At 35.3% G+C, this 27,189-nt stretch overlaps 1 protein-coding gene and 1 long non-coding RNA gene across 4 annotated transcripts; one reads left to right on the top strand and one right to left on the bottom strand.

Annotated features, from left to right (window-relative positions):
* Positions 1-11,671: 11,671 nt before the first annotated feature.
* LOC104111592 (branched-chain-amino-acid aminotransferase 2, chloroplastic-like) lies at positions 11,672-17,952 on the bottom strand. 3 transcript variants are annotated; one of them, XM_033660109.2, is made up of 9 exons: positions 17,673-17,950; positions 17,428-17,599; positions 14,009-14,185; positions 13,381-13,515; positions 13,169-13,267; positions 12,961-13,077; positions 12,389-12,484; positions 12,186-12,298; positions 11,672-11,970 (listed from the first exon to the last, which is right to left on the bottom strand). In XM_033660109.2, the coding sequence occupies exons 1-9, from the start codon at positions 17,765-17,767 to the stop codon at positions 11,856-11,858; spliced, it is 1,119 nt and encodes a 372-aa protein (XP_033516000.1). In that variant the 5' UTR covers positions 17,768-17,950; the 3' UTR covers positions 11,672-11,855. The 3 variants fall into 3 exon arrangements, with proteins under 3 accessions (XP_033516000.1, XP_033516001.1, XP_033516002.1); XM_033660110.2 differs by having other exon boundaries at positions 13,381-13,512; positions 17,673-17,948; XM_033660111.2 differs by lacking the exon at positions 12,389-12,484 and having other exon boundaries at positions 17,673-17,952.
* LOC108947778 (uncharacterized) lies at positions 15,121-15,995 on the top strand. Its single transcript, XR_001972328.3, has 2 exons — positions 15,121-15,439; positions 15,565-15,995. It is a non-coding gene; the product is annotated as an uncharacterized lncRNA (long non-coding RNA).
* Positions 17,953-27,189: the final 9,237 nt, after the last annotated feature.

Here is a 27,189-nt window from a genome sequence, read left to right as displayed (position 1 = left end):
AAAAATGAGATTTTAACCACGAAAATGGTTATGGATTGGATGGAAATTGTATATTTGAGTTCTTGAGATTATGGGTAACGATTTCCTCCGAAGATATTTGGAATCCGGGCACGTGGGCCCGGGGTGAATTTAAGGAATTTGACCATTTTGGGTTGGGTAACTAATTTAATAGTCTAATTTCGAATTATTGAGCATGTATTAATTATTTTATATAACGTTTGGATAGTTTCGGATTTTTTGGCACCGAATTGAGATTTTTCGCGATATTTGATCGGGAAATGGGCTTTGAGACAAGGTAAGTCTCTTGCCTAACCTTGTAAGAGGGAATTTACCTCATAGGTGGTTTACATTAATAATTGTTGCTAATTGTGGGAGCCACACGTACGCACGAGGTGACGAGAGTTCGTGCGTAGCTACTAATTATGCTATGCCCGGGTAGTTTAGGACTCAAATCATGAATTACTTGTGATAATTGCTCCTTTTATTTAATTAAATTACTGGAATTATATTGTAAATTATAAGAGAAAATAGTAAAAGATCGAAACTTCATATACTTGAATTTTGTATAAATTATTGAATTGTTAGTAGAGATTGAACATCCTGCGTGTTAATAAAAAAATAACTTCTCATTACGGAGGTTCATAAGAAAATGTCATCCTTTCTTGTGGAGCGGACCGAACTCCTCGGCAGTATAGATGCATCTATGGATCGCGCCGCACGTCCCTAGGCAGTGTACACAACACTCTGGATCGGGTCGTACGGCCTCGGCAGAAATCGTGCGTAATAATAATAATTACACGATACCTTGATATTTTAATTGATGCTTGTGAAGTTAATTGATAAATTAGAAATTTTTGAAATGTAAGAAATTAATTATCTCACCTTGTTAAGAAAAATTATTGTTGTTCACCTAAAATTCATGTTTAATTAAATATCTCTATTGTAATATCATTGACCCATAGTGAGTGTCAAAGTCGACCTCTCGTCACTACTTCTTCGAGATTAGGCTTGATACTTACTAGGTACATGTTGTTTACGTACTCATGCTATGCTTGCTGCACTTTTTGTGCAGGACCTGAGACAGGTACTATCGGAGGACCTATCGCCGCGCACCCACATTATCCAGAGGCTTAGTGGTGAGCTACCTTTCTAAGCCGTTCTGCAGCAACTAGTGCCTCTTCTTGTATTTGTATTCTGTCTATTTTATTTCAGACAATATTTAGAATTTTGTATAATCTACTAGATGTTCGTACACTTGTGACACCAGGTCTTGTCACACACTGGTAAAAATTTTGGATTTAATTATTTTACTTGGGTTTTAATTTATCTTATTTCTCACATTGTCTTAATTTTTGCAAGTACCACGAGTTTTATTACTTGGATAAATTTTTTAAGAAATGAATATATGCTCAAATCATTAGTTGGATTGCCTAGCTAGGATGTTGGGCGCCATCACGACCTACAGGTAAATTTGGGTTATGACAACACACTTACTCAACTTGTTTTAGTATGATTACTGTCATGCATTATTAGGCAACATGCCTAAAGGAATCAGGTGTCCATTCCTTCAATTCGTGCAACTGCATTGTATTTACTAGATAACATGCATGTAGGATTAGATTAACTTATGATCCTCATCTGGATATCATGTTTATAGGACCATAATGGATTAATTAGCTATTGTTATTGTTGTTTCCATCATATTGCTCGCCTAGAAAACATGCCTATAGGGATGAAGTGTTATAGAATCAGTTTTAATTGCCAACTCTTAGAAATCCTGCCTATAGGATACTATTACTCGCCTAGAAAGTATGCCAATAAAATCAAACGCGGATAATTTTTAGCTTTCAAACGGTTTTATCACCTCATTGCCCAAATAATTTAGAGATCATGCCTATAGGATTTATAATACCTATAATCTGCAAATTTGTTATTCTAAAACAACAACACTGCATGTACGCTTGAAAATCAGAATTATAGAAACTATGCTTATAGGACTTAACGACTCTAATGCGTCTTAACTCTGAAACTGTATGCCGCCTAATCTGCTTGCGTGCATTCGTTGTTTATGTGTGGAGGCCAACTTGGGCCTTTAGTTGTCTTTACATGAAGTCCTATTTGTTTTGAATGTCACCTAGTTTCATCATTTTTTCTAGCAACCTAAGTAAAGTCTAGAACCACCCAAATAGTAGGTCCAAGGCCTCCTGGACCATAGGCATGGGACAGGTAGTGCACACATAGGACGCAACCTAGAATTGAATTAGAACGCTCTAGGTAAACAACTTCAACATAGTAATCGGGTAGCAGGAGATGATAGTCTGTGCCCGCTGAATAATATGAGCAACTCCTATCTAAAAGGAGTTGCGAAGTATTATTTATGTTGCACGGGATGATTCTTTAGGCTAAACAACTTAGGACCCCCCTTTCCTTTATCCACTTAGTCGTCTAATATAGACCGTTATAATTGTATCCTTGTAGTCCTTAAGATTTGTACCAATTCTCATTGTGTTATAATGAAACTCTTTTACCTTTTATTCTCTTTGTTTATTTGATTATCTTGCCTAATTATAATCCACATAGTCTTAAGTTCGGCCGGGACCCACAGTTATGGACCTCAAAGAGTGCCTAACACCTTCTCTTTAAGGTAATTTGAGCCCTTACCTGATTGTTGGTGAGGTTGACTAGTAAAATAGAGTTATTTGCAAACAGGTGCTATAACGCGCCTTAAACTCGTTAGGTGGCAACTCTTCTATTTTAATACTCTTCCTTTAAAAGAGTTGTCACATGTCAAAAACCCGACTTCACTTTCGAGAGAAAAAAGGGGCGCCGCACACGCAGCCAGAAAATATACTATGCATGCCACACATGGACAATGTCTATAAATAGCAGCACTTTGCCTCATACAGCCGTAAATCATAAATACTGAAAGTCAAGAAATAAGAACTTACATGATGACCTACTAGCATGAATAGAGTTGTGCTGTAGCATTCCATCTCGAGCCATATCTTCAGTTTGAAATAGGTGGGGGTACTTAGACTTCATTTCTTCCTCTGCTTCCCACGTCATCTCTTCCACATTCTTGCTTCTCCATAAAACCTTCATAGAGGCTACCTCATTATTTCGTAGCTTGCAGATTTGTCGGTCTAGGATGGAAACTGGAAGTTTCTCGTATGACAAGTCCTCCGTAATATGTACATCATCTGTGGGCACCACTCGGGTAGGATCGCCAATGCACTTCCGTAGCATAGATACGTGAAACACCGGATGGACTGACTCCAATTTTGAGGGCAATTCTAACTCATAAGCTACTTGGCCCACTCTCATAATGATCCTATAAGGCCCAATATACCGTGGGCTAAGCTTGCCTTTCTTGCCAAACCTCATCACGCCCTTCATAGGTGATACCTTTAAGAATACCCAGTCATTAACCCCGAACTCTAAGTCTCGTCGCCACACGTCAGAATATGAGTTTTGTCGACTCTGAGCTGTCAACAGTCGCTCTCGGATAAGCTTTACTTTCTCTACGTCCTGCTGAACTAGGTCTAGCCCATGTAACCCAGATTCTCCAACATCAAACCACCCTATAGGAGATCTGCACTTACGCCCATACAAAGCCTCGTACGGAGCCATCTAGATACTGGAGTGGTAACTGTTATTATATGAAAACTCGATAAGAAGAAGATGTTCATCTCAACTTCTTTTAAAATCCAACACACATGCTCGTAACATATCCTCGAGCGTCTGAATTGTGCGCTCGGCTTGTCCATCAGTTTGTGGATGAAAATTTGTGCTGAGATTCACCTGAGTCCCTAGACCTCGCTCAAATGATCTACAAAAATGTGTTGTAAACTTGGCTCCATGGTCAGATACAATAGTTACTGGTACTCTGTGTAGCCGCACTATCTCCTTAATATATAACTTTGCATAATCTTCTGCTGTATATGTAGATCTGATCGGTAGAAAATGAGTTGATTTCGTGAGCCTATCTACTATCACCCATATAGAATCGAACTTACGATGAGAACAAAGTAAACCCGTGACAAAGTCCATGTTTATCGCCTCACATTTCCACGTCGGGATCTCTATAGTTTGCATTAGCCCTCCGGGCTTCTGATGCTCTACCTTCACCTGCTGGCAACTAGGACACTAAGCGACAAACTCAGCAATGTTCTTCTTCATATCGTTCCACCAGTATACATCCTTAATGTCATGATACATCTTCGTCGACCCAGGATGAATGGAGTACCACAAATAATGTGCCTCAGACATAATAATGTCTCATAGCCCTGCTACATCTGGGACACATAGATGACCCCTGTATCTGAGAACCCCATCTCCCTTGAGCTCTAACAACGGCTTCTTCTGCTGCGGAACTCGCTCTCTCAACTCGACCAACTCTGGGTCCTCATACTTCCTTTCCTTGACTTCAGCTATGAGAGATGATTTTGCATTGTTTTGGAGTACAACTCCACCATCGTCAGAATCTACTAACCGAACCTCCAAACAAGCCAATTGATGAATCTCTCTAGTTAATTGTCTTTTCTCGGCCTCTACATGTGCTAAGCTACCCATAGATTGGTGACTTAAGGCATCTGCTACAACATTAGCTTTCCCTGGATGGTAGAGAATGTTAGCATCGTAATCTTTGAATAACTCAAGACATCGCCTATGTCGCAAATTCAACTCTTTTTGCTTGAAGATATATTGCAGGCTTTTATGATATGTAAATACATCAACATGAACACCATATAAATAATGCCAAAATATCTTAAGTGCATGGACAACCGCAACTAACTCGAGGTCATGGATTGGATAATTCCTCTCGTGTTTCCTTAACTGCCTTGAAGCATATACAATTACCTTCCCATGTTGTATCAGGATATATCCTAACCCAACACCTGAGGCATCACAATACACGGCATAACCCTCTGGACCCTCTGGAAGTGTTAGAACTGGAGCTGAGGTCAACCTGTTCTTAAGCTCTTGGAAACTCCACTCGCAAGCCTCCGTCCACTGAAACTTAGTTGCTTTCTGCGTCAACTTTGTGAATGGTGCCGAAAGGGAAGAAAAACCCTCTACGAACCTCTGGTAGTATCCTTCTAAGCCTAGAAAGCTACGAACCTCTGTCGGAGTAGTAGGTCTAGGCCAAGAATTTAAGACCTCAATCTTCTGAGTGTCTACCTTTATACCTCAATCGGATACAATATGCCCTAAGAATTCTACAGATTTCAACCAGAACTCACATTTAGAAAATTTAGCATACAACTTACGATCATGGAGGGCTCGCAGGTGGTCCGCATGCTCATCTTCTAAACTTCAATAAACCAGAATATCATCAATAAATACTATCATGAACAGATCTAAAAGTGGTCGGAATAGGCTATTCATCAAGTCCATAATTACGGCGGGTGCATTCGACAACCCGAAGGACATGACAAGGAACTCGAAGTGGACATATCGGGTCCTGAAGGTTGTCTTCGGAATATCTTTCTCCTGAACTCTGACCTGGTGGTATCCCGACCTCAAATCTATCTTTGAAAAGAATCTAGCCCCCTGCAACTGATCAAACAAGTCATCGATCCTTGGAAGTGGATACTTATTCTTAATAGTTACCTTGTTCAGCTGCCTATAATCGATACACATCCTCAGCGACCCATCTTTCTTTCGCATAAACAGTACCGGTGCACTCCAAGGTGAGGTACTAGGCCTGATGAAACCTTTCTCCAGCAAATATATTAACTGCTCCTTCAACTCCTTCAATTCAACAGGTGCTATTCTATACGGAGGGATGGATATTGGTTGAGTTCTTGGAAGGAAATCGATGCTAAAATCAATCTCTCACTCTGGAGGAATACCTGAAAGCTCATCTGGAAACACATCTACATACTCTTTGACTACGGTAATAGACTGAAGTATAGGTATATCAGCATCTGCATCTCTAACTCGCACAATATGAAAAATGCACCCTTTTGCGATCATTTTCCTCGTCTTCAGATAGGAAATAAACCTACCTCTGGGTGTCGCTGTATTACCTACCCATTCAAGGACTGGCTCACCCGAAAAATGAAATCTAACTGCCTTTGCTCAGCAATCAACTGTGGCATAGCAAATTGCCAACCGGTCCATGCCCATGATAGCATCAAAATCCATCATCTTTAGCTCAACTAGGTCGGCTGAGGTCTGACGACTACAAACTGTCACCGTACAATATCGGTAAACCCGTCTAGCAATAATCGATTCTCCGACCAGTGTAGATACCGCAAAAGGATCACTTAGTATTTCAAGCACTATACCAAACTTCCCCGCGACAAATTGGGTTAATATACGATAAAATAGATCCTTGGTCTATCAAGGCATAAGCATCATGAGAGCAAATGGTCAATATACCTGTCACAATGTCTGGTGAAGACTCCTGGTCCTGTCAACCCGCTAAAGCATAGATACTGTTCTAATTATCACCTAAACTAAAATCTCTACCTCTGCCTCGACCTCTACCAGCCGAATACTGAGACTCGCTCCTTGAAGGATGCACGGACATAGATGATCCTGTTGCTGAACTCGTTGGTTGTGCCATACCCCCAGAATCTCTATTTGGGCAATCTCGCAGCATATGCCCCGGACGCCCACATGTATAACAAGCATCAGAACCTACTCGACATTGGCCCAAGTGTCCTCTACCACAGATGTCACACCGCGGCGGAAATGACCATGTCAGCCTTGAACCTCGTTGTCGCTGTAAACCCGATGCCCGTGAGCTCTCACTTGGTCTTGACTGAGTATAACGGTCATAGTTGTAACCCTGTAACTAAGGTAGCGGAGGCCTAGGTAGCCGTCTAAAGTACTGGGGCCTATAACTACCCTGAGACTGCTCCTGAGACTTGGAAAACCTCATCATCTTACGTTGCCCTTGCTCAGTCCTCTCTGTACCCTGCTGCCGACGCCTACCCCTTTCTATATTCTGAGCGAATGCCTGAATTTGGGAGATATCCATACTATCCTGCAATGCAACAGTGGCACATGCCTCGGTCAACTCTGGGGCCAACCCTGCTATAAACATGTGGATCATGTCCCGTATAGTAGCAACTATGGATGGTGCGTATCTGGCCAATGAGTCAAAATGGAGACTATACTCTCGAGCACTCATATTGCCCTGCTTGAGGGCTAGAAACTGATCGACCCAAGCCTGTCGGATCTCCCGCGGTAATGGATGAAAGAGAGAAGTAAACTTACCTTATTTGTTAGATAACTCAGCTCCTAACTTGATTCTTTAAACTCTAGGTTTTACCTCCAATTAGAACTTGAAAGGGAGAGAAAATCAATTAGAGTTTGTGCGCAATTTTTGGGATGATTTTTGCAGAGCTTATGTCTGGTTGTTATGCCCTATTATCAGTCTAATATATAAAGGAGATATGACTTTAAAAGGCCTCTTTGGACGACCCGAATTGGCCCATTTTTGGACTCTCATTTAAGCAAATAGGTGACACACCTACTTGTCACCTAGCATTCTGTGTAGTCTCGCAAAAACGTACATATCTCTCTACTCCGATATCGTATTGACAAACGGTTTAATGCGTTAGAAAATAGACACCTCATAACTCTGATATCGTATTGACAAACAGTTTAATGCGTTAGAAATAAGACACCTCATAACTCTAAGTATATTAGGTGAAAATCGTAGTTACATTTGACCCAAAGTTTCAGTAAAACTTATGAACGTAACTTGTGACGACTTTTATCGACTTTTGTTCCACAACTCGCTTGACTTCAAAACATAACACACGACTATCATACAACTAACATAACTCATAACATAACCTCCTTATCATGTTAAGAACCCTAGTCTCACCCCAAAAGTACATGTTATAACATTCCCAACTTGTCGACTTTCGACGAAACATTATTTTCTTAAATTCTTTTAGCGTCTGAACCTTCCAACCCTCTTTGTACTTGTTGCTCATGATCTTCAATATTAGTAACCTCCTAGGTAACACGATTAACTTAATTTATATATTTTCAAAGATGATATCATTTTTGGTCCTACATTAGTTTGCTCATGACGCAACGAAAATATAGAGTGTAACAGTAACAATGCCACCATATCAAGTCTGCCGTTACATAAAATGACACTTTTCATCATTACGTAACGACGTATTTAATGATACAATACAATAAAATTTAAGTAACAATCAAAATAAATATTATATTTAAAGTAACAATATGATATAATACAATAGGTAACAACCATCCAAACAAGCTGTTACGGATAAATTATCTATACATATTAAGAATTTTTAAATACAAATACAGAGTTTGAACCAAAATTACTGAGTTTTGCCGAACACGTAAGTAGAAATGTTAGGGGTTTTTGTATCTATACCCAATTTTGAACGTCCTATACCTATTTGCAAAAATATTTGCAAGCCTACCCACTTTACGATCAACTTCAGACTTATCAGGTCTGAAGTTAAAAAACATTAGTATGAAGTAAAACAATTACACTTTAGATGCACTTAAGGCCAAATAGGTCTAAAGTGCAACTAATGGTTTCATGCACTTAAGGCCAATAAGTCTGAAGTGAAAAATTGCTCTTCAGATGCACTTAAGGCCAAAAGGTCTGAAATGCATCAAACTTTTTCCTACACTTAAGGCCAATAAGTCTGCAATGAAAAATTACACTTCAGATGCACTTAAGGCCAAATAGGTCTGAATGCAACCAATGATTTCATGCACTTAAAGCCAATAAGTTTGAAGTGAAAAGTTACACCTCAAATGCACTTAAGGCCAAAATGTCTAAAGTGCAACAAACGTTTTCATACATTTAAGGCCAATAAGTTTGAAGTGAAAAATTGTATTTCAGATGCACTTAAGGCCAAAAGGTTTAAAGGGCAACTAATGTTTTCATGTACTTAAGGCCAAATAGGTTGAAGTACAAATTGCCCAGAAATAAAAATTTATTCTTCAAATTTTAACAATCCAATATACGATTTAATACCTAAATCTACTCCAAATGAGCTCAAATTTAAAACATAACCTCCAAATATCATCAAGAACAAACTCCAATCATCAAATTGTCAAAACAACAATAAATCTAACGAACCCATTTTACAATTAAGAAAAAGAAAAAAAAAAAGTAACCCTAATCAATAGTAAAAAACAAAGCGCAACAACAACTCATCACTGTAAAATATCCTAAATTACCTTAAAATATATTCACAAACACCGTATAAAATCAATGTTACCTAAAAAAGAAGAAGAAGAAGAAAGAGGAGAAAAATGCCTGAAATTGTTTAAACAGTGAGTACAAGTTAAAAATAAAATAAAAAGTGGTTGAAGTTAAATGTGGCCCGTTCAATTTTTATCTAATTTCAGCGGTTGTCCCACAGCAACACTTTCCAACATCGTTCTCACTGATTATGTCTTTCATCAATCCTTCTATAAGGACTAGGCTAAGAACGATAAGCTTGTAGAATTTCGTGCTTGTGTTCAAGTTGAAGTTGTGACCAATTGACAAGTATAACTGGTTATAATCGAAGTATGTTCCAAACACCAATATATGAATTTGCGTTTTTCAATCGTATCTTTAGTTTTTTCAAGCTTTTATATACTATGTGTTCTTGTCTTGATTCAAGTTCAACTCTCCTCTAATTAAAGATTTTTCTATGGTTTTTATGTATATTAAATATTTAGTGTTGTATTTAAATATAGTAAATCATAGAAGTAAATGAAAGAATAAGAAATATCTGGCGCCAAATTGAGATGGAAATGATGTAATTGATGGGCGAACTTTTACCCAATATTTATATTGTTCGACAACAAAACTAAGAAAGAAAGAAAGAAATGGCACATAGTGATCAACTTATGGGAAGTTGCCAAAAATTAAGTTGAATGATATTCTCATGATCAAAATCGTAGGTGGATAGTTGAACGTCAAATATGTCATCTATTTTAAACAATTTAGTTGCAGTAGCCCTCCACGTCGAACCAAGAGGTGGTGAGTTTGAGTCACCCCAAGAGTAAGGTTGAGAGTTCTTGGAGGGAGGGAGCCGATGGTCTATCAGAAACAGTCTATCTACCCCAGGATATGGGTAATGTCTGCGTACACACTACCCTTCTCATACTTCACTAGTGGATTATAATGGGTTGTTGTTATTGTAGCAAAATAATTATTTAATGGAAAACACGGAAACGATGTGATAAGAACCCGATGTTGATGGACATACACATACATTACAACACTGTTGAAAACTAGACTTTTTACGGCATAGACTTGTGTCCATTAATGGATGAAATTATAATATCCCAAAATATTCATTTTCTTTTTATCTTTTTCCTCCAATAATTTTGAAAAGATCAAGGGAAGAAGTGTGATAAAACACTTAAACTAATTATAAACGACGAAAAGAAAAGGTTTATAGCATGAGTGGCTCTCGTACTTCACGGGTAGACTAAAAGAAAAGTAAAAATGACATTATATAGTCACTGTAAAATTAATAGTCAAAAAAATATATAAAAATATATAAATATATAAAATATATTTTTTTAGTTATCAGATGTAAATAGTTTTTGGCTAATGTTAAAAGTGATAATACAGAAAAGATTAAAACCACACGTTAGAGGCCCAACAGAATAGGTACCATTGAGCGGGTGAAATACACAAATAACACTCAAAATGGATGGTCTTAAATTTGTATTCGTACTTTCTCCATGAGTAGAATTTTCAATTTAACAAAGTTCCCCCTTGCTTGCCTCATGGGCAATATGGTACGACCCAAGATAGCCAACATAAGTTTTGAATATCAATTGATGGCTACTATCGCAATGGGAGGCTATGTGTGTAATTTGCCATCAAATGAAGACTACATGTAATTGGAGGCTATACTTATAATAATTGATTACACTTAACTCCTTAGAATTAGCTTATGTATATTTTGGGTCATTTGTAGATAAATATCCACTCTATTATAAATAGCCCTTAAGGCTTTTATTTTAGGTAGACTTTGATGAATGATAACTTGAAGATATAAAAGTCTCATACTCTTTACTTATTTCTCAATTAATGTATTTATGAGTTTATGTATTTAATTCTTTATTGCTTTATTTATGCTTTTATTAGTGTTAAATTAGTCGTAGTTGGTGAGCGATTAATAATGAATGATTAATTGATTAATTACTTTGTCCGAATTTTCAAGAGTTGCTAATCTATTGAGAGTTCTCTTAAATTAGGGTTACAATTGATTAAATTCATAGAGGCAATTAGGTTTCATAGTCTAATTGGTTCTTGTTTCTCCAATTAATTGTAGGTGTAACTCTTATTTTGTATTCTTCTTATTTTGCTATTTCTGTATTTTCGTTCATAATTTGTATTAATATAGGACAAATTAGGGGTCAAAAATTAAAAACCACCCCAAAAAAGTAATATTTCTGCGATTTTTTACAATTGAGCGGCCTAAAGCCCAACTGTTTGGTCCTCTTCGGTTTCCTTACAAGTTTGGCTTCTATGCCGACCCCCCTCATATATTTCGTAATGAAAAGAAAAAAGAAAAGATTCCGATATATAAAGATTTTCCACTTGCTTGATGCTTATCCAATTGGACTATTAGAGATGCTGGCATTGAGTTCTCAACAACATGATTCTTTGAAATAGGTTATGATAGTTTGTCTTAAATTCATGTTCTCAAAGCATTGTTAATTTATTGAATTGAAAGATGCATTTATATTTATTGAACTGACGCGACAAACAAGACTCGAACTCACAACTTTCACTTGACAGGACAGTGAACACTTGTTAAACTAGCTATACCAAGCAAAACACTCTCTCAATCTTTTATTTATTTCAAAGCTCAATAGATCGAATCTCATTTAACCTCAACAATCCAATTCCTCTTATCCTCAATAGTGCCTCTTTGAATCCCCACTAGCCTCGAGTTCAATTGCTGGCTTATCGTTTCTGAACTTATCTTATATTCAATCCTGCACATATACATTTCCAAATTATTAATTCATCAATTGAAAGGAAAGAAAAGCAACAGTTAATGTTTGTTGTCTTGCCGAACACCAATTGTTGCTATTGACATAAAAAAATAAAAAAAAAAAAAAAAAACTAATCAAATCAAGTAATAATTTAATGTTTAAACTTTTGGATGAAGTCCAAGTTATAAAATTTATAAATTAACGAAATAACTTACCGTTTACCCTTGTAAGTAACACTTCCTACAGCAGCAACACCAAGTGCAGTTCCTGTACAGAATACTTCATCAGCTGTAATCAATTCCTCTGCTTCAATCATGCGTTCTTCAACCTAGAGAGGAATTTGGATTAATCACTTAAAATCCATTTATTTTCCTGGGATCAGGTTGTTTAAATTAATTAGTGAGTATTTTCTTATAACCTGGTATCCAAGATCATGTGCAATATCTATGACACTTTTCTTCGTAACTCCTTCAAGAATGGTTCCGTTTGCCTTCGGAGTTGAAATGACTTTTCCCTGTGAAAGTTGTTGAAAATCGTACAAGATTAAGTAGGCGTTTGGACATAAAAATTATAGCTTTTGAAGAGAAAAAAGTATTTGAAGTTAAGTTGAAATTATGTTTGGATATGCATTTCACTTGAAAAAATATTGCAGTGTTGTGAGGGCAGAAAAAAATTGAAAATTTTGAAGAAGTGGTACTCTTCTTCGAAATTTTTTCATAAAGTTGCAAAACTTCATGGACAATACATTTTTAAAAACAAGGAATTTTTTTATGGACAATTGGGTCCTAAATAATTTTCATATACTATAAACAATTAGATAAGACTACCCGTTGTTAAAAAATTCAAATTATGATGAATTCGTTAGCATACGTGTTAAAATAAAATAAAAATTTATGAAGCTGACCCCACTAGTTTGAGATTAATTAATGAAGACATAATTGATTAACAAGAAAAAAATCACAGTTGAACATATGAGAGCATGTATAATACCTTGACTAGAAAAATATTAGAGGAAGAGGCCTCTTCAATATATTTGTTATTTACTGAATCAAGGTATAATACATCAGTGAATCCTTTCCCTTTTGCATTTCTCATGGCTTTCATCACCTATATTTTCAAAAACAGAATATGCTTAATTATTAAACTCATGAATATATACATAAGTCTTCAATTATCACAAAACAGAATCATTATTTACCGGGGCATAATTAGTAATGCTTTTGATTCCACCAGCTCCACCCAAGGCTGAACGATGAAATTCTTCCTCAACATATAAAGAGAGTGCTCCTGTTCCATCCTATATCCAAAGTGTGACGAATTTGTTTGACTCCTTTGTTTAGAATATTTTTCAGAATAACTTTTTAAAAAGATTAAAAAAAAAAAAAAGGGAGAGCGGTTGACTAAATATACCTTCAAATAGATTCCAACAGGACAAGAATAGACAAGGAATGTGTATTCAGGTGCAGGAGCAACTCCAAGTACAGCTCCACTTCCCATAAGCAGAGGTCTAATATAAAGTGACCCTTTCCCGGCTGGAGGAATCTGCTTTTGTTTTAGGCACAAATAAAGTAAGCATTTTTAACGGCGGGCAACACGGTACACAAGGTATTCTATATTCACGTAGGGTTCGGGGAACGGTCGCACTTCAAGGGGTATGATGTGGATAGCCCAGGGGAGGATGTGGTGTGTTTAATTGAACTTATAATTTTCGATTCGGAGTAAAAATTTATATATAAAAATTCATTAAAATTACAAAAATAGTATATATGAACCTGTAACTTTAAATATATAATTGGTTCAATGCTAAAAAATTTTAAAAGTTGAACCCACAGGGTTTAAATCCTGGATCCGCATATGGGATAGCTTACCATAATACAAATATTAGTGACTGCTTCCATGGCTCGAACATGATTTATAGGTCACACGGAGACAACTTTACAGTCGCTCAAGTTCCCTTTTCATTTTTTAAAATGAGACATTCATAATATAAAATTAACATCTAATTAAAGTGAGGATTAATTAGAATAAGAATGATTACCCAACGTTTATTGGCCAAAGCTGTTTGCTTAACAGCATCCACAAATTGGTCTACAGATGGAAAAGGCATACACAATCTTTCAGCGCCAATCTGCATTCGAATTGCGCTATCTTGCGGACGGAATACATAAATGCGTCCGTCTTCTCTTCTATAGGCTTTTGTGCCTTCAATTAAACCCTGTTTGAATTTGTAATTACATTAAGTGGCAAGGTCGTAAGTGAGACTTTAAACTAACGGTAAGAATTTGAATGAATTCAACATATAACGAAGAATAAACTTGAAATATTTCGTATGGTACAAACTTTTGCTTAACTCCTTTTGCTATTTTATTTTATACTATATTTGAAAACAAAAATTCCACTAAAATTTAAGTTTACAACTTATTATGTTCCAGGAAAAAATAATTTATGGTTGGTTGGTTATGGAATTTCTTAGGGGGAATAACAAAAGATCGATCCTAAGAGAAATTTTCTAGCCGTTGGCAGCTTTTCCCCACTATGCTGGATAGTTTTGCTTGCTTACCTAACTATTTACCCTACTACTCCATTATAATTATAGTACTACAATAAAATACTATACTTTTTTTTAATTATTATAGTGATAATATATAATTACCCGTTGAGTTTGTACCACTTGCACCCCAAATTTTGCGGATTCCTGTGACCCCTATCATTATTTGAAGTGAAATAAGTGGCACCTACAATATTTTGTACGTAGCGTGTGTGAAAAAAATCTGTCTAATTCTGACAACTTTTTTATTTTTACTTTTTCCTCGATTGCCTTTATCTTTTTCTTTTCATTTTCTCTCTTTCTTTCGTTCATCTGGGGATAATCACCCTCCACTTTCAATTAAGATAATGTGAGTTCGAGTCACCCCAAAAATAAAGTGAAGAGTTCGAGTCACCCCAAAAATAAAGTGGAGAGTTTTTGGAGGGGGAACCGAGAATCTATCGGGAACAGACTCTCTACCCAGGGTATGGGTAAGGTATACATACACACTACCCTCCCCGTACCCATTAGTGAAATTATATTAGGTTGTTGTTGTTGTTGTCGTCGTCGTCCTCTCTTTCTTTTTTGCTGGTCTCTTCTTCTTCGTTTAAACCAGTTGATATCTCCTCCACCTCCACGTAATTCCACCCACCTCTGTTTTCAGCAAATTTTTCTATGTTTTTCTTTAAAAACAAATTAAAACACAAAAATAATAATTTCTTAATCCCAAATTTCACATGAGAATAACCATTATCATCAGTAGATCACAAAATCGAAGCTGGTATATTTATAATTTTTTCGGCAATACAGAAGGATATGGAGGTGTGGGTTTTGGTGGTTCTCTATTCTCACATAAGTTCAAAGATTCTATCTTAAAGCAATGCATATACACTTGCCGGAGCAAAACACATTTCAAGAGCTTTATTTTCTCGAGCAAAAATGGTAATACTATTTTTTCTAATAGCTTCTTCAAGATTTTGAAGCAAAATGGCTTTTAATGGGTCTGGTATAGTTTTTGAATCTTAGATTTTTGTTGAATAATGATTTGGTGTTGATTTAAATTTCAGATTTGGTTTGGTGGCAGTTTGCGATAGCAATTTTGATTGGCAGTGGTGAATTTGATTTTCCGGTAGACAGGGCGGTGGTGACAGTGGCTATGACGGAGCCAGTTGTGTTGGAAAAGAAGATAACAAAAAAGAAAAGAAAGAAAAGGAAAAAAGATAAAATGAAAATTATAAATAACAAAGAAAAATCAGTATAAGAAAAGAAATTACGTGGCAAAATATGATTGGTGCGTGTTGTCCACTAATTCTTTTGAAACTAGTACTAGTCACAGAAGGTGAACCTTATTTCACTTCAGCAATTACAAGGGGTCAGTTTGAGGGTGCAAGTACAACCATTATGTATTATCTCTTATTATACTACTATAAATTTCTGGAATGCTTATTTCTTAGTGAAGCATATTCACGGGATTTTGCTACCAGATTTTATTGGGTTATTTTTTAAGGCTTATTCACGTGAAGCATTTTTTTGAATTAAAAAAAAAAAACATATCACGTGAATTTACCGGCCCTAATATTTGGGTGAACAAAAGTATAAGCCGAAAAATGAGCCTAGCTTAGGAATATCATTTTGGTAAAACAAACCGAATTGAAAACAGCACAAAACTGAAAAGTCAAACCAACCTGATTAAAAAATTCGACTTGGTTTGGTTTGATTTGATTTGGTATTGAGTAAAAAAAAATTCGAACCAACCCGACATATAAATATATAACTTATATATATATTTTTAAGATTTTATATCAATTTTTTTAAAAAAATATCTAGAAATATTTGGGATTCTCTTGCGGGATATAAATTTTAATAGAATATGAAGTGCTCCATATTTATTGACCTTAAATAATTGATTGTATGATCACTTTCTTGTCAAGTGTTATTGAAATACGTTTATCTCTTTGTTCTACCATATTCATATCATAAGATCTATTAAATTCCTATATCTTTTTCGAATGTGAAGTGATTATTAATATTTAGGTATCATATTGATTTTTATGTTTAATTACTAGATTCGATTAACTTGAAAGTGTACATCAACAAAAAATTATTGTTAGACGACTACAAAAATAACTATTATGTTTTACTAATAGAATTCTCCCATAGGAATATTTTAATCGATAATATGTTTGTCAATTTTTTATATTTTTACTAAATATATATTTAGTTATCAAATATTTAACAAAGTAAGATTGAAATAATATTTAAGTAACAAAACCCGAAAAACCCGGTTCTACACCCCTATTACCCACTAGACACTGTTTTGTCTATATTCAAAACAATAGTAGGCACTCAACATCACATGAGAGCAATATATTTAGCAAATAGAAAAATAATTGACTGATTAATTAATTGCTTTTTTCTTAACAATGTATTCGGAAAAAATATGTTTGCTAAGCCAATAGACCTTTGTTAACTTCATTCTACAACTTGTACTCATCATAATTGTATACATAGAAACTGAGACTGATACATAATCATCATTTAATAGTATAGATATATGTTGCTTCAAATTCCTCTTTAGAAATGAGAAATTGAAGATTAAACATAATCTTCGATTGATGTGCTTATTGAAATTTTCTCCATACCTCATTGAAATGTCTCAAAATATATGAAGATTAAAAGTAACAAGGAAACAAAATAGAAGAGACAAGCTTTCACACAAGAGATTAATATCGAAATCAAAACCCAAAATGTTTTGCCCCAAATTTTATTTATATATATATATATATATATATATATATATATATATATATATATATATATATATATATATATATATAGTTGCACATCATTTGGCAATATTACAGTTTGATTCTATTATAATTTTAAAGTAGTATAATTTTTCTTGTCTGAGTTAAGAAAATAAGAAATACCTGTCCATAGTTCAAGATTCCAGCAGAGGGGCTCAATTGAATATTTCCAAAAGGATTTAGTTGGCCTGCTTCAAAATTTCCATCCAAACAGCTTTTGGCTATAAACATATAATCAGTTGGCATAACCTTGAATCCCAAATTATCCCAATCAATCTCCTCAGGCTCATATTCCCTGTAATCATTATGACAAACATAAATTAAACACTTTAATTTAACATGCACTTGTTTTTTCAAAGGCAAGTTACCTGTAAGTAGAAGGTTGTAAAGAAGTTGGAGATGGTGAAGAGGAGTGGGAATTGAGAGCAGATTGAGAGGAAGAGACAATATGGTTAGAAGCCATTGCTGTGAGATAGAAAAGAAGTGGGTGCTCTTTTGTTTGCTCATGCACATAAGCTGCTTCTGAAATATATATAGAGAGAATTAATACTGCAATAAAGCTGTGTTCAAACCTTTTTCTCTTTTTTTATTCCTTTTTTAAATTGGACACTCTTAGTTAACTAGCTAAACAGAACGTGCACATACAACTGAGGTCTTACTCTTGCAATATAATTGAGATGATCCTTTACAATGAAGCTTATAAATACACTCAGAACGTGGAAGGTTACTTTTGTTTTGATACACTGTTATTAAGAAAATTATACACTCAACAATAATTTATATCAAATCAATAAATTTATAACGTATGTCTTTTATATATGCATATTTTTAAACACAAGTCATGTAGACTCCATTATCTTCATTAAATCATAGAATATCTAGCGGTCCCTTTTAACATCATCAAACTTGTTGATGAAAACACTCTTTTCTTGTAAAAAAGAATAGAGAACCCATAAGAGTAATTCTTTATGAGTAAGTGGGAAACATCATATCCTTTAGGTTTGACTCACTATCGTATTATAGGACTTCAATTGTGACATGATATTTATCACTCCTAAACTCATGCATATAGTGTACCCATTATTGTAGCCTTTGAGAAATATCCCGTCCACTCCAATAATTTTATGCTTTCCTTGCTTTTCTTTTTAAATTTAAATATTCACTATCAAAGTACTCCCTCCGTTTCAATTTATGTGAACTTATTTGACTGGAAACGTAGTTTAAGAAAAGAGAGAAGACTTTTGAACTTGGGGTGTAAAATGAGGCACATATATTTTGTGTGGCTATAAATAATTACATAAAGGTAAATTGTTTTCAAATAGGGAAAGATATCATTTTTTTTGGCACGGACTAAAAAGGAAATAGGTATAGGGGAAAGAAGAAGGCATTTTAATATCTTAGTGAACTTGATTCTCTAACTTACTGTTTAAATAAAAAAAATGAAATGGCATATAAGTTAGAATAAAATATGTACGCTAATGAGATTGATTGGTGAAAAAAACCTTTTGTTCTTTGTTTTTTATGCTAGCTAGTCTAGTGATAATAAGTAGTAGTACTCTTTTCCGAAAGCGAGCCGCTTGATCATATTGCTCTTCTGAATTTACCAAAATTGCAAATTACACATAAAAAGGGAGTGATTGCAACAAAACATATTATAAAAGTGGCATGGCTGATGTTCTAGAGAACGTGCAAATTTTATTTGCTCACTTGAGTAGTTTAATGTAAGTGCTACGTACACTATAATATTTTAGGAGCATCAGATGCTATTTATGTGGATTTTTTTATATTAAGGGTTATACAACTTTTCACTTCATCCAAAAAAAAAATTCTTATCAAATTTATTATTTACTTTTCCTCAGGATATACATAAATTATATATTAATTATAACTAGACAATTATACAAATATTATAATTATATATATTCAGAGGCGGAGCTAGGGATTTAAGTGTGTGAGTTCTAAATTTTAAAATAAAATATTACTTCTAAGGGGAATCGTACCCCCATCTTTTCCAATAAACCTACAACCCTTGCCGTTGAACCAAGACCTCTTTTGTTATTGGATTCGGCAGTATATATTTATATAGATTTAGTAAATATTTCAATATAAATATAGATTTCCGAAAAAAGTCACCGGGTTCACCTGAACCCACATCCACTACTGTAGTTCCTCCCCTGTATATATTCATCAATTATTTTTAATTCAACCAGTTTGATGAGCTGCTATTTAGATTCATCATTCACATTGTTTGGAGCCTAGAGCACGTACAATAAGTTTTGTTTTTATTCTTTTTCTTCCCTTTTTTTTATTTTTTTTATTTTCTATTAGAAACCCTTCTTAAATTAGGAGTAAGGTCTGCGTTGTAATTATTGTCTTCCCCCTTCTTTTTTTTAATTTATAATTTCCACCAGCAAATTATTCTAGGGAAAGAACAAACGCCACGTTTATATCTCAACAAACTTGATTCTCTTACTTAATATCTGAAAAATGAAAGAGCGTCTAAGTTAGAATTAAATATTCCCTCTAATCTAATGAGATTTATTAGATCAAACATTCTATATATTTCTAGTTACCGGACCTATAAATTAGAGCAAATACTCTACTTATAGCATCTGATACTTGTTGAATGTGGGGAAAGAGGTCTAATCTAATGAGATTTATTAGTTCTAGTACCTAGAAAAAAAAAAATTAAGTATCAGATGCTAGAAAAAAAAAAATTTAAGTATCAGATGCTATAATGTGAACTAATCCTCTCTAATAAGGGGTGTACATTCAACTAGGGTTTCTTCTTTTTTCCTCCTATCCCCTCCCCCCCAAACCAACCCCACCCCCTCTGTTTTTAATTTTGTTTTTTAATTATACTATTATACAATATACAGGCTCATGTTAGATGACTTTAATGAGCTATTAAGTAATCGATCAATTTTAATTTGCTTATTTAGATATTACACGGTATAAAATTCAAATTTTATAGGGTCGATATGAAATTGGGCCAAATTCTAAAATCAAGAGATACTTGCCCGATTAAGTCTAAGGCTAGTTTAGACTTCATAGCACCATTAATTCTGTTAAAATTTTTAAAGAGCAGTACAAACAGAAATAATAAGCTGAATTAAATTATATTTTGTACGAATCTTCTTCAAGGGAATTTTGCTATCCAATTAATAGAGGAGACATATATTGCCTAAAAAGAATAAATGTGGGGAAAGAGGTATTGATGAAGGAGTACTACAATAAATGCTTTTCCATTTAAAAGAAAAGATCCTCTAATGAAGTAAGTTTTTGAGTTCGTTATGATATAAATGGACTCTATGCAAGTAATTTGTGGACGGGGATCCTATTTGTATAGGAATGACCCTTGTCACGCCCCTTTTTACCTCCAAAAAAGATATGTGTTTTATGGACTGTGGTGGATTAAAAATAAATTTTAATTAAAATGACAAATTTTTTATAGAGATTATTTTATTGACGGAGTCGCCACTTGGAATTGAGTTTTGGTGTTCCAATTCACCTTATTGAATCCCTAATCAAAAGAAAATTGACTCTACTTATTATTGGTCTGCGAAAATAAAGTCTGGGTAAGAAATTATGTTGACTGGGAAGAAGGTGTAAGGCATTCCCCGAGTCCCATGGTTCTAGCGTCGCTTGATTGACTACATTTAGCTTGAATTAATTTTAGACAAACTGTGATTTATAAGATTTTCATGTTTTTTCCTATGTCCGCTTTTATTACTTGATTATTAAAATTATTAAATAGTCCTACACTACTAGAAATTCGGAAAAAACCGTCAAAAAAATCGACCAAAGTTGGTCGGTAATGGCCAATAATCGTCCAAAACACGACCATTAACGTGTGGTCGTTATTTTGAAGGTCGGAAAGGCATACCGACCAAAGTTGGTCAGAAATTACCGACCAACTTTGGTCGGTCAATTAAATTCAACAAAATAAATTGCCAAAAAAACCGATCAAAGTTGGTCGGTATTTTAATTATGTAATTAAAAAATGCACCATCTAGGAATCGAACCGGGGTATGTATTGTGGCAGGATACTATTTTACCACTAGACCATTGGTGCATTTTATTTTAAGACTGTCTTTTATTTTATTTATACTCTTTAATTATATTTTCTCACGAAAATAACCGAGCAAAGTTAGTCGATTTTATTAAAAAATAAAATTACCGATCGAATTCGGTCGATTTTTTAAAATGACCGTCCGAATTAATCGACCGATTTCGGTCTGTTTTTTTAATATTAATTTAAATTTATTTTAAATAAAAAACCGACCAAAGTTGGTCGGTTTCGTAAAAAAAATTAAAAAGTAAAATATTTGAAAAACCGATTAACTTTGGTTGATTTTTTGGTCGGTTTTTTGACAGACCATAATTGGTCGGTCGATCGTGGTCGGTATTTGTCGAATTTTTAGTAGTGCTAACCGCACCACGCAAGCGAATGTGCAACCGAGGCGGAAAAAAAATTATAGCGTGCCCAATGTTTGTCTAGCGCTTAAATTAATTACTAAGATTATTTAGTTACATAGTTAATTAAGCTACATAATTTAGAAGAAAATATGACAAATTGAAAATTATTTGAAAAGCTGATAATTAAAAATTCGGACCAACTTCATTTATTGGGTTTAAAATGGCATTGGGTCACTTTCTTTGTTATTGGGGCTGCTGGGCCAATTTTGGTGCAGTTACACTGCTGGCCCATTTTGAAAAACTTTAACATTGGGCCAGCCCTTAACTTGTTATAGTTGGGCCTGCAGAAATTTAGGTTTTGGCCTAGGATAATTTGAAATTGGATTTGCATAGACAACCACTTGAAGGCTAGATTATTAACCCAACTATTTTACAATAGCCATTTCTACCAAGTCATGACCGTATAAACAACCAATTTTATCTTAATTAAGATCTAAATCAGAGTGGCAGGCCAAAAATCCAACACTAATCGATTTTCAATACTTTAAACATAAAGCATTCAAAACTAACCTCCATAAAAATACAAAAAAAAAATAGTTTCAACTACCTATGTAAAAGAAAGTTAATGTTAACTCACATCTAGCACGTTTTCAGGCTCAATCACAATCATAATATTTATTCTTAGACAAAATTGAACATATTCATGTTCCAACAATCCAAACTAAATTCAAATCTTTATTACTTCTGAAAGTATCTGCAATACAAAGTTAAAAAAAAAACACTTGGATCGCAGAATTGTAAAAATACAGCCGTAGAATTAGCAAGAATAACAACAGAAATGGCGTTAAGATAGCCCAGAAAACCAACAAAGATGCTTGAAACTAGTGGCTAAGCAACTTCACAAATAGCCTGAAGGGTCTTTCTATTTTTCTCAAAGGTTTTGCACTCTAAGAGACACTCACAAAGCTCACAATTTTCACCTACTAAACATGATTTTACTGAAATTTTTCTCTCAAAATTCTCTCCTTTTTTTCCCAGCCCGTAGAGATCTCCGCTGCTACTCTAAAGATGTATGTATTTGAGAAAAATCAGGCATTTCACGAGTTTATGTATTTTTTCTGACAGATATTTCAACAAAATTTACTCTAAAATTAAAAAAGCAAGACTTTCTAGTTCAATCTTGTCCAGAAGAGAGTATTTCAACCAAAATCTGCTATTCACTATTGAAAGGCAGACTTTTATTCAAAAATTGTCCAAAAGTATATATTTTCTTACCAAACAATTGACTTTTGAATTTTGTACTAAAAACGTCTTTGAAGCAGTAAATAAGCAACCAAACAAGTACCCTATACTCTCAAGTATTCCTTCATTACGTCATCTTTCATCAATACAAAACTATTCTACTACTTCAACAAGTGAAAAAATAAAAAATTTAGCATTTCAAACTTCAAAAACTAATGCTAAAATTATTAATCAGAGAAAAAATAAAATCTAAAAAATAAAAATAAAATAAAAAAATCAGTCATGAAAAAAGAATAGGATTTTTACCATTTTATAATTCAAGTGACCGAAACAATGGTGGTATGCCAATTCGGTAGAACTTTAACTTTGAGCATAATTTTCTTATTGATAAATCGTGACCGCAAACTCTGGTAAGCTGAAGATCGGTCACGATATCATCAACAACAAAGCTGTGTTTCGAGTTTGAGGTCAGCCTAAGCAGAGGCGAGATAGTGATGGTGGCGGGCGGCGGGCGACGGGCGGCGACAGTGGTTTTCTTGGGGTGAAATTGACATCAATGGGTAGGTCTTGAGGAGCTCTATCCGTTGATATAGGTATTGCAAGGTGGTAGTGGCCGGAGCTTCAAGAATTTAGGCAAAGAAGTGGTGGCTAAAATTTTCTAGATCTAAAATTCAAAGAGTTTGAGGGGGTTTTGAAGGATTTGGTTTGGAGATATGGAAACAAGAGGTTGTGGGAATTACATGGTGTGAATTTGAGAGTGTTTGAAAGTAGTCCGCCACCGGTGGACGATTTTCGGCGGCGGCGGAGAGGCAGCGGCTAGGGAGAAAAAGAGAGTGAAGAAAGAGAGAAGAGAGAGGAAGGAGAAAAGAATTATGGGTGGAAATGGGGGCAATTTTCAAATTTTTGAGGCTTTAAATACCTAGGCAGATATTGAATGAGAGCCATTGGATCAAGATGGAATGGATGGGTAAGATTTGATCTTGCTTCATTTAGTGAAACGACGTAGTTTTATTATGAAACTACATTGTGTTGATCCCACTTTTGGCAAGCCAACAATTGGACTGGGTCAGCTGAATTGGGCTAAAAATTGGGTCTGATTTGTGCATAACTCAACTGAAAATGGCATTAATCCAAATCTTTAAACCCCTTAATAAATTAATTGATAATCTAATGCCAAAGTCTATAAATACACACAATAAACCTAAAAATAATGTAATGTAGGAGAAATAGAAAGAGCAAAAATTAGATGTTTACAGCTGTCCCTCTTTGCTCGAGAACATGAAGAGTTTTCGTGCAAAGAAAGTGAATGCCATAGCTAATTTTTCTCGTGTGTAACTCCAATGAAAGCATTTATTTTTTAAAAACGTGACCGAACCTTGCTTCCGAGGTTTCCTACATATCCTTGGCTATAAATAAATCAGGTAAGTGTTGTTCTGGGAAATATTTGGTAGCTGGAACTACCAGGCACTGGAGTTAAGACTGCTGCTGCTATTGTTGTTGTTGTTGTTACTGTCACTTGCTAAGAGTTACAATATTTCTATCTATGTGTCTTCTGGAGTCAAATCTTGATTCTTGACCTGCTCACTTGCGTTGACCTTAGATTGGATCTTGACACCCTTTGTAGAAAAGATTATGGCTCATTCTCAATTGCATGATTTTCCGATCAGAATTTGAGAAAATGAAACTTAAGAAGCTGGGTTGCTGACACATTATCAAAGATAACTCCAACTATCTTGTGATCGAAAAACTTCTCTCTTCTGATGAGAAACTGAAACTGCAAGCTTCAATCGTCACTTGTGCTATAAGGCGGGGCCTGTAAACCCATAAAAAATGAACAAAACAAACAAAATTTTTCTGCCCCAGTTTGGACTAGGGAAAGTTTGTGAGTTATTAGAGAAAGCTATAAAATATCTAACTTATTGAAAGGAAAACAAAGACAACAGTATAACCTAGCTATATGAGGATATACAACCACATGCTAGTACCTTGTGTTATCAAAAGAAAATGTAACCAGGGGCTGATACCCTGTATTACTAAAAAATAATATAATCAGGGTTTGGTACCCTGTATTACTGAAAGAATATAATTAGGGGTTGGTACCATGTATTACTGAGGAGGAATGTAACCATGAGTTGGCGCCTTGTATCACTAAGGAGAAATATAACCAGGGGTTAGTACCCTATATTACCAAAAAGAAATGTAACTAGGAGTTGGTACCGTGTATTACCGAAAGGAATATAATTAGGGGTTGGCTGCAACGACCCGACCGATCGTTTCGATTATTACAACCCTGTTTTCCCATATATTTCTCAATTTATACTTTACAGTTATTTTATGACTTACCGGGTTAATTGATTCGGGTCCGGTAAGGTTTTGGAATGAATTGGAACACTTAGTTCCAAGGTTTAAAGCTTAAGTTAAAATAGTGATCGGATGCCGACTTATATGTAAACGACCCCGGAATAGAGTTTTGATGACTCCAATAACTTTTTATGGTGATTTTGGACTTAGGAGCGTGTCCGTAAAAGTATTTAGAGGCCCGTAATGGAATTAGGCTTGAAATGAGGAAAGTCAAATTTTTGGGAAGTTTGACCGGGGGATTGACTTTTTGATATCGGGGTCGAAATCCGATTCTGAAAATTTTAATAGGTCCGTTATATCATTTATGACTTGTGTGCAAAATTTAAGGTTAATCGGACTTGATTTGATAGGTTCCAGCACCGTTTGTGGAAACATAAAATTTTAAAATTCATTAGGCTTGAATTAGGGTATGATTCGTGGTTTTAGCATTGTTTGAGGCGATTTGAGGGTTCGACTAAGTTCATATGATGTTTTGAGACTTGATGGTATGTTTGGTTGAGGTCCTGAGGGGGCTCGGGTGAGTTTCGGGAGGTTAACAGATCATTTTTGGACTTAGCATGTTGGCTGAAGACTGCTGGTGTGTTTTTCTGGTTTTCTTCTTCGCGTTCACGAGAGGGTCTCGCGTTCGCGAAGAGGAGTTGGGTTGTGCATCGTGTTCGCGTTCGCGAAGGGAAAAATAGTGGGCATGGGTTTTTGCCTTCGCGTTCACGAAGGGGAGCTTGCATTCGTGAAGAAGAGCTCGGTAAAGCATCGCGTTCGCGAGCAGTGTCTCTTGTTCATGAAGAGCAATGCTGTGCAGCACGATTTTGTGCTTCGCGAACACGAGGGACCTGTCGCGTTCGCGAAAAAGAGAGGTCTGGACAGAAAGTTTAAGTTCTGAAAATGGGACTTCATTTTTGACGGATTGGAGCTCGGGAAGAGGCTATTTTTGGGAGATTTCCAAGGAAAACAACGGGGTAAGTGTTCTTAACTCATTATTGGTCAAATTACCCGAATCCATGATTGTTTTTAACATTTAATGGGTGAATTAAATTGGAAAGATTAGAGAACTCTCTTGGTTTAATTTGAAGATTTGAGGGTCGAGTTGATGTCAGATTTTGGTAAAATTTGTATGGTTAGACTCATGTTGAATGGGCTTTCGGATTTTGTAACTTTTGTCAGGTTCCGAGACGTGGGATCCATGAGCTAATTTTGAGCTAAATTTCGGATTTTGGTGGAAAATTAGTATTTTCTTATGGAATTAATTTCAATAAATTTTATTGACTGAATCGAATTAATTATGGCTAGATTCGAGGCGTTTGGAGGCTAATTCACGAGGCAAAGGCATAGCAGAATAAAGAATTACACGGTTTGAGGTAAGTAACACTTCTAAACTTGGTTATGAGGGTATGAATCCCCAAAATTTGGTATGATATAAATTGTTTGGAGGTGACACACACGATAGGTGACGAGCATGTAGACGTGCACCACAGAAATTGTGACTTGAATAAATCTTGTGCGGTTGTAAAATTAATGAATCATGTTATTATCTGAACATGTTCCACGTGTTAGAGAAATTGAGTCGAGTGTCACAACTCGTATTTTGGAGTTGTGATTTCGGCCAAGAACTGGTGAGAAAAGGTCCTTCTGATGGTCTGACGTAGAGCAGTCTACTCGGGCAACTTGGGCTTTTTAATTTTAAACATATATAAGGGGGTATAGGTGATGAAAGCTCCGACCTGCCTCCCCCATACGTGCTGCCACCGAGCCGTATAGAACGAGCTGCCTTGGGGGCAAACCTCAAGGGCCTGCCTAGATGACTCAAAGGAGTGTCAAAGGTATCCACACGAGTTTGGGAACTCGTATGGAGCGCGACGCCTTTGG

This window comes from Nicotiana tomentosiformis, chromosome 4 (assembly GCF_000390325.3).
Source record: "Nicotiana tomentosiformis chromosome 4, ASM39032v3, whole genome shotgun sequence".
In the NCBI taxonomy this organism is placed as follows: Eukaryota; Viridiplantae; Streptophyta; class Magnoliopsida; order Solanales; family Solanaceae; genus Nicotiana; species Nicotiana tomentosiformis.
Note: the sequence above shows the minus strand (reverse complement) of the source record. Positions and strands in the feature narration are given on the sequence as shown.